The 18,344-nt window shown below is 35.9% G+C and overlaps 1 protein-coding gene across 3 annotated transcripts in view; it reads left to right on the forward strand.

Moving 5' to 3' along the window:
• MAN1A2 (mannosidase alpha class 1A member 2) overlaps window positions 1-18,344 on the forward strand; it is a 273,987-nt gene that overhangs the window by 246,174 nt on the left and 9,469 nt on the right. For 2 of the 3 annotated variants that reach the window (XM_025052328.1, XM_006919680.2), the window contains 4 exons: window positions 4,896-5,011; window positions 8,769-8,985; window positions 12,842-13,014; window positions 16,521-16,636. In XM_025052328.1, the coding sequence (XP_024908096.1) occupies window positions 4,896-5,011; window positions 8,769-8,985; window positions 12,842-13,014; window positions 16,521-16,636 (622 nt within the window). Of the gene's footprint in view, window positions 1-4,895; window positions 5,012-8,768; window positions 8,986-12,841; window positions 13,015-15,035; window positions 15,187-16,520; window positions 16,637-18,344 lie in introns of those variants that run through there. The other variant, XM_025052327.1, reaches the window with a different exon arrangement.

Raw genomic sequence — 18,344 nt, forward strand, 5'->3', positions numbered from 1 at the left:
GTTGATAATATATACACGTTAAATCGATTTTAGTATGTTAATCTTGCATCTGCAACTTGCTAACTCTGCGTTTTGAGTTCTAGCAGCTCTTTTGTAGATGGCATCACATTTTCTATGTAGACCATGTTATCTCTAAGTAAAGACAGTTTTACTTCTTTATTTCCAATATGGATGTCATTTACTTAAATATATTTTAATCATATTATTTTTGGCCTAATTGCACTTGCTAGAACCTGCAGTCTAAAGTTTAAGAAAAGTGAAAAGCCTTGTCTTGTATTCTGAGGGAGAAAGCATGTGGTCTTTCAGTACTAAGTATGATGCTAGTTATAGGTTTTCTTGTAAATATTCTTTGGGAGTTGGAAGATTTTCCTTTACCTGGTTTGCTGAGAATTTTTGTCAGGAATGGATGTCAGATTTTGTCAAATGTTTTGCATCTGTGTTCGTTTTTTTTTTTTTTTTTTTAGTTTGCTAATAGAGTGAATTACATTGACTTTTTAATGTTAAGCTTGCCTTGCATTCCTAGGATAAAGCACACTCCGGATATAGTATTCTTTTACTATTTTCTTATTTTAATTTGTTAAATGAGAGATATTACTCTGTAGCTTTTTTTTTTCTTTCTTGCTGGCTTTAGTATCTTGTAATGCTGGCCTCAAAATGAGTTGTAAGGTCTTCCCTTCAGTTTTTTTTTTTTTTTTGTAAAAGTTTGTACAGAATTGATATTGTTTCTCCCTTAAATGTTTGCCAGAATTTACCAATATAACCATCTGGGCCTGGAATTTTCTTTCGGAAAGGTTTTTTTAACTATAGTTTCAGTTTCTTTGACAGATAAAGGGTTGTTCAGATTATTTGGTCATTTTTGTCTTCCAGAGAATTTGTCTGTTTCATCTGACTTTTCTAATTTGTTGGCATAAAGTTGTTCATAATATTCCCTTATTCCCTTAATACTATAGATTCTATTTCATTGATTTTTGCTCTAACCTTAATTATTTGCCTTCTTTTATCTATTTTGTGTTTAAGTTGCTCTTTTTCTAGTTAAGGTTGAAGCTGAAGTCATTGATATGAAACCTTTTTTTTCCCTAAAAGATTTCATGCTATTAATTTTCTCCCATGTACTGATGTAGTAGCATCCCACATATTCTGATCTATTGTGTTTTTATTTTCACTTAGCTCACTGATGCTTTTTACTTTCTGTTTTTTGAATTTTTTTCTCTCTGAATTTCATCTTGAGTAGTTTCTATTGCAGCGCCTTCAAGTTCACTCATCTCTTCTTATGCATTGTCTAATCTGTCAATACTAAGAAGGAGAGAGACGGGCATCGGCAGTAAGTGGAGCATTCAGAGCACACGCAATGTCTGTTAGGTCCATCGTCACAGGGTATAGTTTATGGCACCCAGAACCATTACAGTAGTAAGACCACAGATCACCATAACAGATATAATAATGATGAGAAAGGTTGAGATATCGTGAGAATTACCAAAATGTGACAGAGACACAAAGTGAGCAAATGCTTCTGGAAAAATTGGCGCCGACAGACTTGCTCGATGTAGGGTTGCCACAGACATTCAATTTGTAAAAAGCTCAGTATCTGAGAAGTGCAACCAAATGAGGTATATATTTCATTACTGATTTTCCTTAGGCTTTAAACTCACATCTTCGCATTTTAGGATGTCTCTTCCCAGTTATTTTGTAGGTACCTTGAACACTATACGTACAAAATTGAGTTCATTATCTGATCTTCTTTAAAATGTAGTCTTCCTTGTGACCTCTTATTTGCCCACACTCTACGTTTGTCTGGCCCGTGCAGAAACGTGACTGTCCGCCCAGACTCCTGCCCGTTGTTTTTATCTTCTTAGCACCTCTAAAATCTGTTCCTTGGTTTCCTCTTCCCTTCCGTTCATTTAGGCCTTCGGTTCCCTCCCTCGATTCAGTCCCACCCTGTTCCGATGCGTCCTCCACAACGCCCTTCGCGTGATTTAATCGTCTTATCCCACACTTAAAATTTACTTGATGTGTTGGGACTGAGAAATGACTATTAAATTGCAGAGTGTCGTTTGGTTTGGCCGTGTGGTGTAAGCTAAAGCCAGAACGCAGGGGGTTAAGGAGCAAGCCGATGAGAAGGAAGCAGCAGTAAGTTCACACTCTTTAAAGAGAGAAGAGAGGAATGGAATTGAGTAGCTGAGTATTTTCACAAAATTCATTCTTTCTGCAGTCACCTGAGTAGTGTGAAGTATTTTATCTGGACGTTGAGCTATATCTGTCGTCAGTGTGCCCATAGTTAGCAGAGAGTCTAATTTCCTTTCAGGTAATTCAGACTTCTCAGCATATTAAACAAGACTGTTTTCAGATTCATTATCTATTTTGTTTCCTGATCGATCTGTCAGTTTTCAAATAGGTGTATTCACAGCTTTTATATTTGCTAATTTTTCAGTGTAATTTTCGGTTCGGACTATGTGTATTTTCTTTCTTCTCTTAGGACACTTTTAAAGTATACTCTAACCTTATTTTCAGAAGGTTGCTCCATTATTTGCTTTTTCTTGGTATAGTGAATTCTCCTGTTTTGTATAGTTGAATTTGTTAGCAGTTTTTTCATGACACATTTTTCTCATATGCATTGGAATTTTCATTTGGAGGCTCATCTGAGTCAGGGCTTCACGGTAGGTATGACTTTCCATTCTCCCCACTTATTCCTCTATACCTGGCAGTTTTATTACCTCCACTGGTTCATCAATTCAGAACTTGGAGTTTTTTATTCTAGAATCTCAGTTTTCTGAAGATATTACGCATCCGGTTCCCCAAATGTATAGCCGTTTACCCCAGTCTCAGCTGTGCAGCTGTTTCTGCTCCCTCCTTCGAGTCTAGGAAATTAATTTCATACCCGGTCCCCACCACAGTGAAGCTTCCCCTGTTTCCTTGGAGGAAACTTCTAGACGTCTTTGTTTACTCCACTGGCAAGCAATAGAAACTTCTGCTTTTAACACTATGAGTGTCTTTGTATTTCCCACCTTCTATAATTTTTATTTTGTTTTTTTCAAGCATGACTTAATTACATAAGTTTACATGTGTTTCAATAATGTCAGTATATAAAGTAAAAATAGATGGGCTCCTTCCTGAAAGGTGTAACCACTGTTGACAGTTATCTTTTTAAATCTTTTCTATATGGACAGTCACATTCTTTAAACATAGTTTTTTAGTACTATCAAACTATATTATTCTGAAACTTGCTTCCCCTCCCCGCCCCCAATAGCATATAATAGGTATCTTCCAGCATCAGATTACAGATTCCCCTGATTCTCTTTAATGGTTTCATGGGATGGTCCGCTATAGTATGTTTATACCATCATTTATGTGGCCATTTCCCTAGACATCTGAAGTTATCTTTTTACTAATGGTATTAGTGCTGTGAGGAACTTCTTCTTTTAGATCCGTATTTGTGTGTGTGTGCAAGTATTGCTATAGCATAATTCCCAAACTTGAAAAGCTGGGTTAGGTTTTGATAGCCACACTGCAGAATTGCCTTCCAATCTCAACAACTAGAAACCACAGCCTTAACAATATTGGATGTTACCAGTCTTTAAAATGTTTGCCTGTTCAATAGGCAGAAATGCTCTCTTCTTGTTTTAAGTTGCTTTTCTTTAATCATTAGTGAGGTTGGGCTTCCTTTCTTATGTTAACTATCAATTCGTGTTTCTTTTTTGTTAATTACACATGTGTTTCTATGTCAGTTTTTCCTCTTCAGCTGTCAGTTCTTTGTGTTGGACACAACCCTTGTTTCTGCTGTGTATGTTGCAGATGGCTTCTCCCATTCTCTTTCTTGTCTTTCATATTCACTTACGGTACCTCGTGTCTTCCATGTGACACCGTAAATCTTGTCCTTTATGGCTCCGTCATTTTGTGTTTTGTTTAAGATCATGTGCTTAAGAAGAGCAGATATTTTCTTCTGGTATTCTTAAGTTTTGTATTTACTTTTAAATCATTAGTCCACCACAAATTTATTTTTGTGAGCTAAGATATAAATATTTATATACATTTTCCATCAGATAGACAATTGTTGCCATAAACCACCGAATAGTCCATCGTTTCCTCACTAATTTAAAAAACCAATGATAATACTATATGAATACTTGAAGAATTATATGTGATTTTTTTTCTTTTCGTGCAGGGAGAATGTGAGTTTTTAAACAAAGTTCAAGGATGTAGGACGGGATTTATAGAAAGTTAAGGATAAAAGAGGATGGTTATAGCCTTGGGAGTTATGGTGTGAAATGGGATAGGTTTAAAAGTATAGATGGGATAGAATAAGAACATACCTAGAAAAAACAAATATGTACTAATAGCTGTCTAAATAGTAATCGAGGGCATCAGATTCAACGGCTTATTATATTATGCAAGGGGATATTACAGAAGAATTCTTGGGCTTTTTGTGTGTGTGTAGATTTATTTTAATTTGCTGCCTATGGCACAGAAATCACCATTAACCATCCTGTAGAAAAATGACCTTTTTGGCTAACATCAGATTTAAGTATATCTCTTATATTTACTCTTATGGTTTATATAGTTAAAGCCATTAATATATAAAAGATAATTATTTTCAATTTAGAAATGTTTGGATTTGTGACAATGTACAAACTATGTGACCGAAGAAAAGACTACTAAATATGTGAAATACCACATCCAGCAGAAAAAGATTTTCTAGAAATTGGATACACATGTAGAGGAGAGTGATTATGGTATACTCTTACTGGACTGCATTTGAAGTATGTTAGAAATAGATCTGTCAATATAATTTTAAAATTTTTGACCTGTAATAACTCATCATAATTGGAAAAACATTGTTTAATTGTCTTCTGTCTTCTCTTTTCTCTGCCTTCATTCTTCTCTTTTGTTTTGCATTGCAGATCATACATCAGTTGGCGGGCTGGGAGACAGTTTTTACGAATACTTACTGAAAGCGTGGTTGATGTCAGATAAAACAGACCATGAGGCGAGAAGAATGTATGATGATGCTATTGAGGTAATTATTGTCAGAACATTTACCTACTTAACGTATCGAATATACAGGGCATTTAATAGTGACAGATGAACATCTTATATTTTATGATATGCATTCCCTGTAGAGTTTGTTAGTATTTTAATTTAGAAGCCATATTAAGTTTTCCTTTTATTGTGGTATTTTAAAGAAATTGTTAAAGAATTTACTGTAGCATATTTATGTTTGAGAATGTATTTTAGTTGCTTTTAACTGTTGTCTACAGGGACTGGGAAACTTCTGACTTCACATACATTTTCATAAATATTCTTTCAAATGACCCATCGAACCTGCACATCGAGAGCCTTATGGGTAAATAATAAGGGCGAAACACTTACATAGTATTTTCCACATGCCAGGCACTGTCCTGTCTCCTTTTAAATATGTGACATTATTTAATCTTTACTACCATTTACAGAGGAGGACCTTAAGGCACCTAGTGGTTAAGTTACTTATTAAAAGTCGCATAGCTAATAAATGATGGAACCCGAAACTGGGCAGTCTGGCTCCAGAGCCTTTAACCACTGTGCTTTGTTGTTTCATATTAACATAAGCTCGGAGCAGTGTTGTGACAGTTTAAAATTGGAACAGGTTTCATTCTTGGAAACATTTATATGCGATATTTCCAAGCAAACACTGGAATAGAAAAGTGTGTTAACTACTTAGTTATTTGCTTTCTTATCCAGTGTAAACCTATATCCATTTAATGATTTTAACCACTTTTTAAAAGTTGTATATTTTATATATACTACAAAGTGTATACAATTCTGCCTATAGTCATTGATCAGTATTCAGTTACAGTTGTTTTGTCTTTAAAGTAAACTAAGGTTCTTATTACCCACTTTATATCTTTACTTTTTAAGGAACTAATTTTCTGCAGTTGTTTACACAAATGCAGAGGAGTTGAACTAATATGTGGCATATAGTGCTTTGCCCATTGTAGGCATTAGATAAATGTTTCTTGAGAGATTGTGTTAATTAAGAAATTGAGCTGAATCGTTATGTAATCAAGAATGTATGTTTTAATACGCGACTTCCAAAATTCTTTATGAAGACTTATATTTTGAAAAGTTGGAGAGTTTTATTCTGTTATTAAACTTTAAGCCTAGAAATATGATCTAAAAATGTCATTCTCTAGGAAGAATGTAATATTAGAATCCTAGTATTGAAAATAGCCCTTAATTGTTCCCACCAGACAGTAGATTCCTTGAAGGCAGACTAATTTATCAATAGCTCAGCACCTAGTACAAATCCTGAAACAGTAGGTATTCAGTAAGTATTAAGTAAATGAACATATTTAATATTTTTATTTTGAGAAAGTGTGACATATATACCATGTAATCATTTTTTCTTCATAGTTTGCTGCTTTCATGTAGTATTTTGAATCTAAAACCATTTTTTCTTTTACTTAATTCCGCCTAACATTTTATATTTGTTATTTTTTGAAATCATTTATACTTTGAAAGGCATGATATCTGTTTTGAAAGTCAGTCTCGTGAATTAAAATTATTTTCCCTGAATCATCTGCTGTATAAGTTATATTTCCTAAAACTCTTACCATTTTTGTTTTCTGTGTCCTGTTTTTATTAGTTCTTATGTATCAAATGGGCACCTAGTGTGTTTTTAGATAACCAGTTGGCCAACTTTCATTTTGAAACATATATGAAGTTTTTTCAATGTTGATTATCTTTGATAACAATTATATTAGGAGACAGAATATATACAGATTGTAAAATCAATGACATATGGAATGCATGGAAAAGATAAGAGTACATAATTTTGAGATTCATTCTAATTTGAATAAATCCTTTTTAAAATATGCCTTTCTGAACTAATCTGTATAAATTATTCTATCTTCGTCTCATCCTCCTCTACATTATGGATACCCGAGTCCCTGGTTCCTACAAATGAGCTTTCTTTGTAAAAATTATGTACAGTTATAGGTTTTATATTCTGATCAAGTTTATATTTAGTTTTTAATTTTTTAAATATTAAGAAAAATACCTTTTTAAAGGCCCTTTTGGAGCAAGAAAGTAAGGCCAATATTTGTGAAGGTTTGTTTAATACTTAAAAGAAGGGCAATGATACTACTCTTAACTGCAGTTCAACAGTTTGCATTTTATATAAGTTGAACTCTTAGACATTTGTCATATTTTTAGAGAAGAGAACCATACAAGAAATTTCAGGCATCTGTACATGACTTACTGGTAAAAATCCTGTTTTTACCTACCTTTTACTTTAATCTTAGTAGATCCATGGGGATATGTTTGATATCTTTTAATTATAGCATAGTAAGATTTATATTATAATCAACAGAAATAACAAAATGACAAAAATATTATACAGTGGTTTACAATCAAAACTATGACTATCATTCTTTAGGCATTTATTGAATGCCTTACATGTGGAAAACACACTAGATGCCACGAGGTCCACAAAGATGAAAAACATTGTCCCTATGCTCAAAACACTAATCTTTATTTGTGCTTCGGAGTTTTAACTATGGTTAAAAGAGAACAACAACAATAAAAATTTATAATCCAATGGTATTCCCTTATTTTGCTTCTCAACCAGTCCTCACTCCCCTAATGGGTCAAATACAGTTATCTGCCATTTATTTATAAAAATGACTTATTAATGAAACACTTATTGAGTGCGTATTACAGTCACAGGCCTTGTGGAGTATAAGATGATGAATAAGGTATAGCATAGCCCTCATAGTTCTGTAAAACATTATTATAAAGAATATAGAATAATTTTTTCCACAACTAATGTTAATGAGCTTGTTAGACAACATCCCATAGTAAAATGTGGGTTAACTCTAATTCTTTTTTTATTGTCAGAAAAGCGTGGTCACTAGTCATATAATAAATAATTTACACCAAAGAGAACTGAATTAGTGCAACTTTTTATACTTTTCCATAGACCAACCTCTAGAGCTGGAGAATTAATATATAGACCCTCTCAGCAATGTGGGTGAAAACAGTCCAAAGTAACAAAGCTCTTAAAAATCTCATTTTTAAAATTAAATGTAATTGTTAGACTCTACTTTGTGTTATATTTAAGTTTAATATAAAATATTTTTCTCGCCATTCCCATGTCTTTTGAGTAAAATTGACATTCCAGGAAGGTGGACTGTGTTTATCACACAGGCTCTCTTAAACATGACCCAGCATCCCAGATGCTGATTTTGCAAAGTAGAAGACTAAGGAGTTAAGTTCGAACTCTGAATTAGTTTTGTAAGCTCTATCACGTTGCCTCACCTATTGATGCTTTTTTAAAGTACTTTGACAAGAAGTGTAGTTAAGTGGAAAAGGAGAAACCATTTTAATTAATTATCAAAATTATATTTTTCTGATTAAGTTAGGTATTCTTCCTATTCAGTTTTTGATGTATGAAATAGAAAATAAATCAGCAGAACCTTTTGGTTTCTAACTTCTCATCATGATCTCAGTTGACTGATTATTATGGATTTCATTTAGCTCCAGAAGAATCTTCAGGCTTCTTACCTCTCTTCTACCTTATCTTATTATAGTAGCAATTGGAGTATTTGTTCAAAGTTATGCAATTTGATTACTCACTCTAAAAATTAACTTATTGTAAATTAAGCCTTCCAGTTTGGAGAAGTTGCTGCTTTATGGAATGTCACATTACCAAGGTTTTATGATAGCCAGAAGAATATAGTAAGGTTGAACACTAACATTTTGCTTCTAAAATTTTTAATATCTTCTCTTTTTTGTAGGCTATAGAAAAACATCTTATTAAGAAGTCCCGTGGAGGTCTTACCTTTATTGGAGAATGGAAGAATGGGCACTTGGAAAAGAAGATGGGGCATTTGGCCTGCTTTGCAGGGGGAATGTTTGCACTGGGAGCAGATGGTTCCAGGGATAAAGCTGGTCATTATTTAGAGCTAGGGGCGGAAATTGCACGGACTTGTCATGAGTCATATGACAGAACTGGTAAGAATGTTAATAATGCTAATTGCATAGTCCAAAATAACCTATAAGTTAAAAACATTTCAGAAATTAGAAGGAAAATATTAGGCATTTTGACTTCAAAATAGTTTAATACAGTAAGTTATTTTCTTAAGAACTTGAATTTTAATTCTGGAAATGTATATTTGCATTACTTCTTTTTATTGTTTCTAAACTTTATTGTTTTTGTTTTAAAAAGTTTTGAAGAAGTTTTAAAGACAAGAAATAAAGCATTAGTGGATGCGTGGGGTAACATTATTTTAGTAACTAGTAAGAATTCATTTAGCCATTCATTTCAACTTCTATAACAACAGTTACTTAAAAGGTCACAAAATTGACCTTTTTAGGTTACTTGCCTTTTCCTCTTATGAACATAAGAAAACCAAAAAGGAATAGTAGTTACACTAAATGTGTAATGGGTATTTAGGTGACCGGTAGTTTGTCTCTTAGTTCATTAATAATTTTTGAGTTGTTTGTGCCCTTAATTGAAAAGATCTTCTGGCATTGCTTTAGGCAAATATGTAATATTTCTGAGCTTCAGCATCCTTACCTAGAAAATGAAATGATTCTCAGTGATGATACCAATTAGTTCTTGGGGATGAAAAAATGTTTTTATGTATAAAGCATAGATATACATGTAGTCGTAGATAGGTAAACAGAATATATTATTAAAATTTCATGGATAGAGAAGGCAATCAGGTTTTTATAAAGCCTAAAAATAGAATAGAAAAACACTGGACTAGAGCTTCCCAGATTTTCTCTGGCTTTAAAAATGTGTGTTTCTATATGAAATAATGGATAATGAGTTCCCTGAAAGACTAAAAACCTGTGATTTCTATTTGTGATTTTGGAAGTTGAATTGTTGCTTTTTATTAAATAACTGAATTTCTGTTTTAGAGTTAATTTATCATCAGGTACCAAATATGATTGGCTTAACATTTATTCTGGTGTAGAACCTGTCAAGTTATTTTTATATAATTGCCCCTTCAGTTACTTCAGTAACTAAATCAAGATTTCCATTTCATAACAAAATGTAACTGAGTCAAAAGGACATTGAAGCAGATGTTATTTTAGGATAGTTGAAGAGTGGGTAATACATGTAAAGTCAGTGATGTGAGTTACAAACAGAAGCTAAATTATATTATTGTGTTGATACAGAGTATTAACTATATATTTAAAACATAGCTCAAATTAGTAAAACATTAAGTTCCAGATTGGACATTCAATGCTCGCTTCTGGACCCATGATAATAAGACTTGTCGTTATGCAGGTACATATAACATGTCCAGTGGACATAAGATCCATTGAACATGGAGTACTGGACATATTTTCAGAGTTTTTGCAACTATTTTTTCCCTAAAGGAAGTTAATAGGGAAGGATGCAGGAGAATTGTGTAAGTCTTCCCTTACTATTAGTCCATTATAACTGTGGTCAAATTGCCTGTCCCAGAATATTCCGTGTGCTTTTTGTCTTTCGTTAACCTGAGTGTGCTTGCTTTTCCACCTCAGCGGGTTCTGCCTGTCTGGGAGGACGCATGTGCATGGCACTTCCTCATGGCTTTCCCAGCTCATCTGTGCCTTCTTTAAAGCTGTCTTTTATTGTCCGTCTTCTGACCTTCATCACATTTGATAGTTTACTTAATTGTTTTTTATTTGGGCATGTCTCCTTTCTTTACCTAACTTATATGACTTTTTTGCATCCTCTAGAGTTCTTCATACCTAGGCACTAAATCATTTATGGTTTTGATTCACTGTTTACTTATTGGATTCATGATTTTTCTTTTAGAAATGAAATATCAAATATAAGTGAGAGACTTCAGATAGAGAATAGAAATTAAGTGCAGGGTAGAATGTTCTAAAATTAGTTTTTACAACATTTCTTTAAAAAAAGCACCTAAGAAATAATGCCCTCAGAAACATGAAACCAGTGATTTGGCCAAAATAATGAATGTCATATGTATATAATTTAGGCTTGTACTTTTTGACTTACCAAATCTCCACGGGTCAAATTTGTATGTTTCTGGTATGTTTTATTAGTGAAATTATGAATGACCAATAAGAGAAGTACAGTTTTTAGTGAGAAGTTTAAAGTTAGTTCCATGCAGCCAATTTGTACTTCAGTTCCAATGATATTATCATTATAATTATAGAAGTTATTATTGAATTTAAAGTTAGCCTTAAGGAAAAATAAATAAATAAACAAAGTTAGCCTTAAGATTAACATTTGAAAATGCCACATGATCACTTCGAAACATCCCTCGTCTTTGAGAAAGAAAAAACATGAGAAAACCAGACAGAGTGACTCACCTTACTCAGTGTCTGTGATGCTTGACTTTTATCATCATTTTAAAAGTGTTTACTAAATGCCAAATAATTTGATCTGTATGCCTGACCTTGTCAGTAGCTGGATAGAAATTTTCTCATAAAATATTGATGATTTGTTGGTTATCTCTAATTTCAAATCTCACTGAGTCAGTGCTTTATGTGAACACATAAGGTTCTGGGTACAATTTCAGAGGCTTCTTGCATACAACACTGTCACCTTCTTCCAAACTCTCCTATAGAGTTATGACCGTCAGGTTAAAAAACCCTGTTTGAGTTTGCTTTAGTTCTCCAGGACTTAGCAGTAGATAAACCGTGGTTATTAACTCTTCTGGATCATGTGTTTTACTTTTAATAGAACTATCATCATTGCAGTGTTTTTAGTTTTGTGGTTTTTTCTCGGGGGCGGGAGATGATGGTGAGAAAGGCTGTTATTTTCACCTCCTTTCAGTTGTGGTTATTCAGAGCTTAGAGTGTCACACTTGAAATGCTGAAATCTGGCCACAGCAGCACATGTCTTGCCAACGCCTATGGCACAATTTCGCTTATGGTCCACCAACATTATAGTCCTTTTGCTACCTTTTCTGAGAAAATATGAAAATGTGCAGTATTATCTGAAAAGAGGTGAGAGACCTTGAAAGTATTTGCCGCCATTGCAACTTAGTAGAAAGAAAGAAAGATGGCCGCCGAGAGCGGTAATCTACGTGTGCGACTTCAGCATCCCAGTGAAGGACCCTTTTACTTGTTCAGGTTTAGGATGTTGGGTGTGATTAGAAAGAGATTCTTAAAAAGCCTTTCATGTAGTGCTGTATTCCAGCCTGAATGGAAATCATTCCATTCAGGGAATAGTATGTCATATTGAAATATATGTGTAATGGCCACGTTTTATTCAAACTGATAAGTGGGCACATTACTGATTGGCAATTTGAACCTCTTCCTTGCTGTGTGTACTGAGGCTTTATAGAAGTGATTTTATTTTTAAGACTGGTTTAAGTTTTAAAATGTATCATTTCTTGTGTATTATAGTATGCTTTACAAAAGTGTGTAATCTACAACTAATCTAATTCAAGATCTGAGCTCTAGAATGTTTTCTTACGTGTGTGTTATATTAAAAGGACTTTAAGATGATCTTTTAAAAAATAATTCTGCACAGTGCCGTTATCTGTCTCATGTTATTTCGAACCAAGATGGAATAGGTAATGTGCTGTGTCTGGCTTCGCATTTGCTTCCAGAGGATTACTAGATTTTCGTCCGCGTAGTTAGATTTAGCAGTACATTGATGTACATTATTTATGAGATGTATTTCCTGTCAGAATAATAGGAATATTTATAAGTCTATTATAAGAAAGCCAAATGTGTGTCTTTTAAAGTCACCGATTTTGCAAAACAGCAACAATAAAAATAAAACAACAAAAATAAGTTTCCATCATCCTCCATGTCCTCCGGGGAGGAAGAACGCTCTGGCACAAAAAAACAAAATGGTTCGCTGTGCTCACTTCTTCCTGTCGTCATGTTGCAGCATTAAAGCTGGGCCCCGAGTCCTTCAAGTTCGACGGTGCAGTCGAGGCCGTGGCAGTCCGGCAGGCCGAGAAGTATTACATCCTCCGTCCAGAGGTCATCGAAACCTATTGGTACCTGTGGCGGTTCACTCACGACCCGAGATACAGGCAGTGGGGCTGGGAGGCAGCACTGGTAAGTGAGCCACAGTCAAGCCGTCCTGTAGCGTCATGGGTCCTCATCGGTGTCACCTCATGTTCCGTACCTGTGGGGCCACTTCCGTTTATCTGATGGAAACGCTGGTAGTCAGTTTCAGTTTCTTAAGCAGCAGAAGCAAACCTTAGAATCCAGTTTGGTTCTCCATTACAACGATTTTCCTACTCATATTCACTCATTCATACTTGAGTAACTATAAAGAGCCATTTAAAAGGCAATTTTTTACTATGATTATAAAATTTCTACACCTGCCTATTAATGTCTCAGCTCCAAAAAAAAAAAAAAAAAATTACGAAACTGCCCAGATTCACAGCCTGGGTCTTTACCCCCCGTTCATTTCACCTTGTGTTCCAAGTAATTCCTAACTGGATCTCCATAAGAAGAATCGGCGAATTGTTAAAATTTTTCTAGATTAAAGGACAAAGATAAATATTTGAAATGAGGAATTTTTAAGTAAGTAATGGAAGCAAGTAGTTTACTCTTAAAAAGTCACCTTTTGGAGAACCTCATGGCTGTCAGTGCCCGGGAGGAAGAAATCATTAGTCTTTTCATGAAAGTATAGCTTATTACTGGGACCAAGGAAGTGTTTTGTTCTCTGAGACATATTAGTTATGATAAATAGTACTACCTATGATGAATATTCATATTCAGATTATTTAACTTAAGCTTGCAGTCTAGATAGAGTGAGGGAATTCTAGGTGAGATAAATAGCTTTAGTAAACTCAGACGAGGATGCCCAAGATATGTTTTAGGGCAGAATGTAGACCAATTTATGTAAAGAGAAGGTTTCACAGTGCTGAGCAAAGGGAGAGTGATTCGAAGCCACTGTGCGGATGGCCTTACACACCAGTGAAGGGTCGTGTACACAGTGATTCTGGAAGAGCAGACTCTCATACACATACACACAGACACACACACACACATACACATAAGCGTTTCTCACCTGGGGATAGACAGTCTTCTGCCTGTCTGAAAGCCCGTTAGATCTTCTTTTAGCTCTAAGGAGGAAGAGCCTGTTAGATCACTGTCCCCTACCCACCAATGCTCCCTAAGTAAGAACCTGTTACTGGACCACTAAGATTTTTCAGAGGGGAAGGCGCTACTGAAGGCTTTTTAGTGGGCGCTATCCAAATGAAAGGGTCAGTCGTGATCTGCAGATGGGTGGGTTCTGGAGCCCACCGCGGTAATCCAGGAATGACGTAAAGACTCGAACTAAGGTGAGGACACTTACGTGTCGTTTGTCATTCAGACCTAGGTAGTCTTTATGGAGTTGCCCTATAAGAGAATATTAATGGAAACAAGGTGGTTACAGATGCAGTGTTTATTGATGCTGCTTTTCCCAGGCCACCTGGGTACACAGGGGTACACCAGAATTGGGAACACAGCTGTGAGTGAAACTGTGCAGGAGAATCCTCGCAGATGGGAAGATGGCCAGACCTTTGCCATGGCGGCTCAGGAGTTGGAGACACACACACAGACACACACTTCTGTTGTGGGTAGCTGTAGCTTACTAATGCGTATGCAAATCCAGCCATACTTTAGGGTAAATGATAGGCGAAGTAATCATGCAACAAATCTGACTCGAATGTCCCCTAATATTTAACAGTTCTTATTTAGAGGGATAAGGGAGATGTATCTGAGTCACGTGGGGCAGGAGGGTGAGGGGCGGTGGCAGGAACGTGTCCTCTCATTGAGAAACGCTGTAGGAAAATTCACTCTTCTCTAAGGTCCTTTTCTCCTGTGCACCTTCTTAAAGTAGGACCCTACTCATATCTATTAAAAAGAGGGTCGACAAGCTCAAATGTTAACCTTTATCCGTCCAAATATGAATTACAGGAGTTAAAATTTTGCTTCTATGTAACCTATATGAACACAGACTCAAAGTACAAAGAACAATACCTGATATAATTATGCTTTAAATTCAGGTTTCAAAAGTGTGCATGATGAGAAAGGGGGGAGGTGGGGTGGACACGAGAGAAGAGGATTCACGTCTTACCCAGGATTAGCGTTCTTGCCCGCCGGGGGCCTCCCCTGGTGGGTACGAAGACTGAAGAGAAGACAGGCTGAGACAGAGCGGTGGCGTCTTGTCTTCTGCAGCGTCAGCTGTCCCACACGTCCAAACCTGAGTATATGATGCATGAAAACTTGCCTTCAAGGAATGACTCCGAATGGCTCAAAGGTTAGCCATGCCTCCCTGTTCCTTTCTCAATATCGCCAAACTGCCCTGACAGTTCGATGGCAGTAAAGACACATGACTGTTGTGAAGAAGACAGTGTTTAAAAACCCTCATATTAAAACGTGTTTAAAATCTTTAGACAGGGAGAAGTACCAAGCCCTTTTGTAAGAAGGCTTTGGTCAGAATACCCAGCTATGATCAAAATGAAACTATGTAAAAGAAAGAACAGTTTGATTAAATAAACACTCTCAGTGTTAAGTAGCTTTTTGTTAGAAAGGAGGAAGACCGGAAGAGTAAGAAAAGTAGCAAGACTAGAAACAACCACCACCACACCTTCATTCAACAGCATCTCGGGGCTGGGCAGAGAGGGGGACATGTGCTCGCGACTCTTCATGGGCGGCTTAATTTGGGAGCGGAGGAAGATATACCTGCAGAAGCAAGATATTTGGTTGCTTAGAATTAACTACGTTTTGAATAGATTCCATTTGATTTAGTGTATTTTATTTAGACATGTTCAAAGATGCAGCAAGAGCTGTAAATTAAGAATGTTAGCCGCCAGTCGGGCAGGAGAACACGGTAGTTAGTAATGTGGAGCAGGCTGCTCTTTGCCTCAGCCTTCTCATCTGAAAAGTGCAGCTGCTAAGACAACCTCATAGGGCTTTTGGAAATTTAAGTGTTGACGTGTGTAAAGCTCTTGGAAGAGCCTTCAGCACGTAGTCAATATTTCATAATTATTATCTCTTAATATTGTCATTGTTGCAGATGTGTGAGCGGGTGCTTCCTTCAGGTCGGTCCCCCCTATAATGCCTAACTAGTGGGATTATGATAACACAATATCTGTTGTATAGTCTGTTTGCAGTAAATGTTATTGCTGTTACTACGGAGAGTTCCTAACTAACACTTCTTTTTAGCATGTTTTAGATGATTGTTCATCCTTGGACGTGATGAAATTGCATTTCGAAGTTTTCATTCCAACTGACTCCCTCTTGATTTGTAGAATTAATGAGGATTCATTATACTGTACAAGTGTCTAATAGTGTGACTAGCCTAAATTTGACTTCTAAGTTATGATAATATAAGGTGTCTTTAAAAGGTTAAAGAATTTTGAAGAGGGAGAAATTCCACAGGAAAGAGGATACCTCAGTTAATTTTTCCAGTGGGAGAATATTTCCATTTGATAATAAATCTTATTCTTAAACTGTCAAATTTAAGAATGGATCTCTGTGAACTTTTGACTGTGATTCTTTGCCTTGACCTTCAAAACTTGAAATTCTATGGAATTGGTTCTTTTGTCCGCTCTCTTTCACAGGCTATTGAAAAGTATTGCCGAGTCAGCGGTGGATTTTCTGGGGTGAAGGATGTTTATTCCTCTACTCCCGCACATGACGATGTACAGCAGAGCTTCTTTCTTGCTGAAACATTAAAGTAAGTGGATGCCTTTAAAAAATTTTTATCGTAGGCTAGTTTTGCTGTATAGTCACTACAGGATGAATTATGGCTACGTAATATATTACACTAAATTTTATTGCAAATATCTTATGTATTTGGGTCTTAAATTTTTAGTTGCATCTCAAGAAGAACGACTTAGACTGTGAGGTAGATATTTTGTCAAAGAAGAGTGTATTACCTTTATTTTGTCCTTAGCTCTTCAGTTTGCCCTAGAATCACCTGGAGACCTCTTAAAACACACGTAACTGGGACACACCCTCAGAGTTTCAAGAGGTCTAGAGTAGAACTTAAGAATTTGCATTTCTGACAAACTCCCAGGTGGTGCTGATGATACTGGTCCTGGAACCACGCCTGAACTCCCTGTTCTAAGCTGATGAAATCGCTTAAAAATAGTTATGGAGATTATATGACCCTAACCTCCCATCCTTCCAATGAAGTTTCTTCTAAAAATACACATAACGGAAACACTGGAGAAGAAAAAAGATAACATTATTATTTAGGCTTAAACTGAAAACCAGACAGAGCTGTCTGTAAACTAACCGGAAGAAGGTAGAGACCTGAAACATGTCCACTTCCCTGAAGGCTACAAAGTAAGAATCTCTTGATACCATCTCTTAAATTCTTATTTCTATTTCCTGTCTATCTGTACCTGAATGTCTCGTGAACTGTCACTCGATTTATTCAAAAAAATGTTTCCATTCAGGCGTTGTTCAGGTTACTTGCGGATATATCGGTAGATAAAAAGGATAAAAATTACCACTCCCCCGAAGATTACCTACTAGTCTACTTCTAGTTTACATTTTGCTATACTACAGTTGAAATTTTCATGTCTCAAACTAAGTTTCTTACCCGAAATGGCTGTCTTATTCCAATTTTTCTTTAATTGTCCCTAGACTCTTATTTTCCCGTCTTTTCGGTTTGTGCATCATGGAGTTATCTCTTTTTTCTCCTAATATATCACTAAGTCCTTATGGTCATCGTTACAGTGTTTCTTTGTTTCGCCCCTGTTCACATCTCCGGCTGGCCCTCACGCAGGCCCTTATGCCTGCTGAGGTGGCACAGAGCATGTGGATGGCGGGCAGTTCCCCGCCGGTGGTCATTGCCGGTTTTGATTTATCCCGTGTGGTGAGGCTTGAGACTGTGAGACCATGGAGAGAATGCTGGGCTGGAAGATAACCGTGGGAGCGTTAGTTAGACACTCGCTCTAACTTAATGAATGAATGTGGAAATACAATTTGCTTTCAGTTATCACATCTGTAAGCTGTGGAATTTGACCCAAATGATGTAACATCCCTTATTTTTTTAAGACCAGAAAAATGGTAAGAATAGTGCAATGGTATCTGTGTATCCTTCACCTAGATTTACCTGTTATTAATTTTTGCCACATTCCCACACCCCTGTGTGTATGTCTGTACACACACACCCATGCGTGCACCTATACAGTTTTACTACTTGTAAAAACAATTTGCTCTATAATTTGCAAGTTAGCAGATTTCTGATACTTACGTAAGAGTTTTGAGGAAAAGGGCCTAATCCTTCGTAATCACAATAGAGTTATCACACTTACAGATTCTACCTTAAACCATGGTAATCTGTATATATAAACGTTTACACATATGAATATGTGGATATATGTACATGAAATTCGTTCCTTCGCATTTCATGGTCTGTTTCATACTGTATC

The sequence above is a fragment of the Pteropus alecto genome, unplaced genomic scaffold (genome assembly GCF_000325575.1).
Source record: "Pteropus alecto unplaced genomic scaffold, ASM32557v1 scaffold106, whole genome shotgun sequence".
NCBI classification, from domain to species: domain Eukaryota; kingdom Metazoa; phylum Chordata; class Mammalia; order Chiroptera; family Pteropodidae; genus Pteropus; species Pteropus alecto.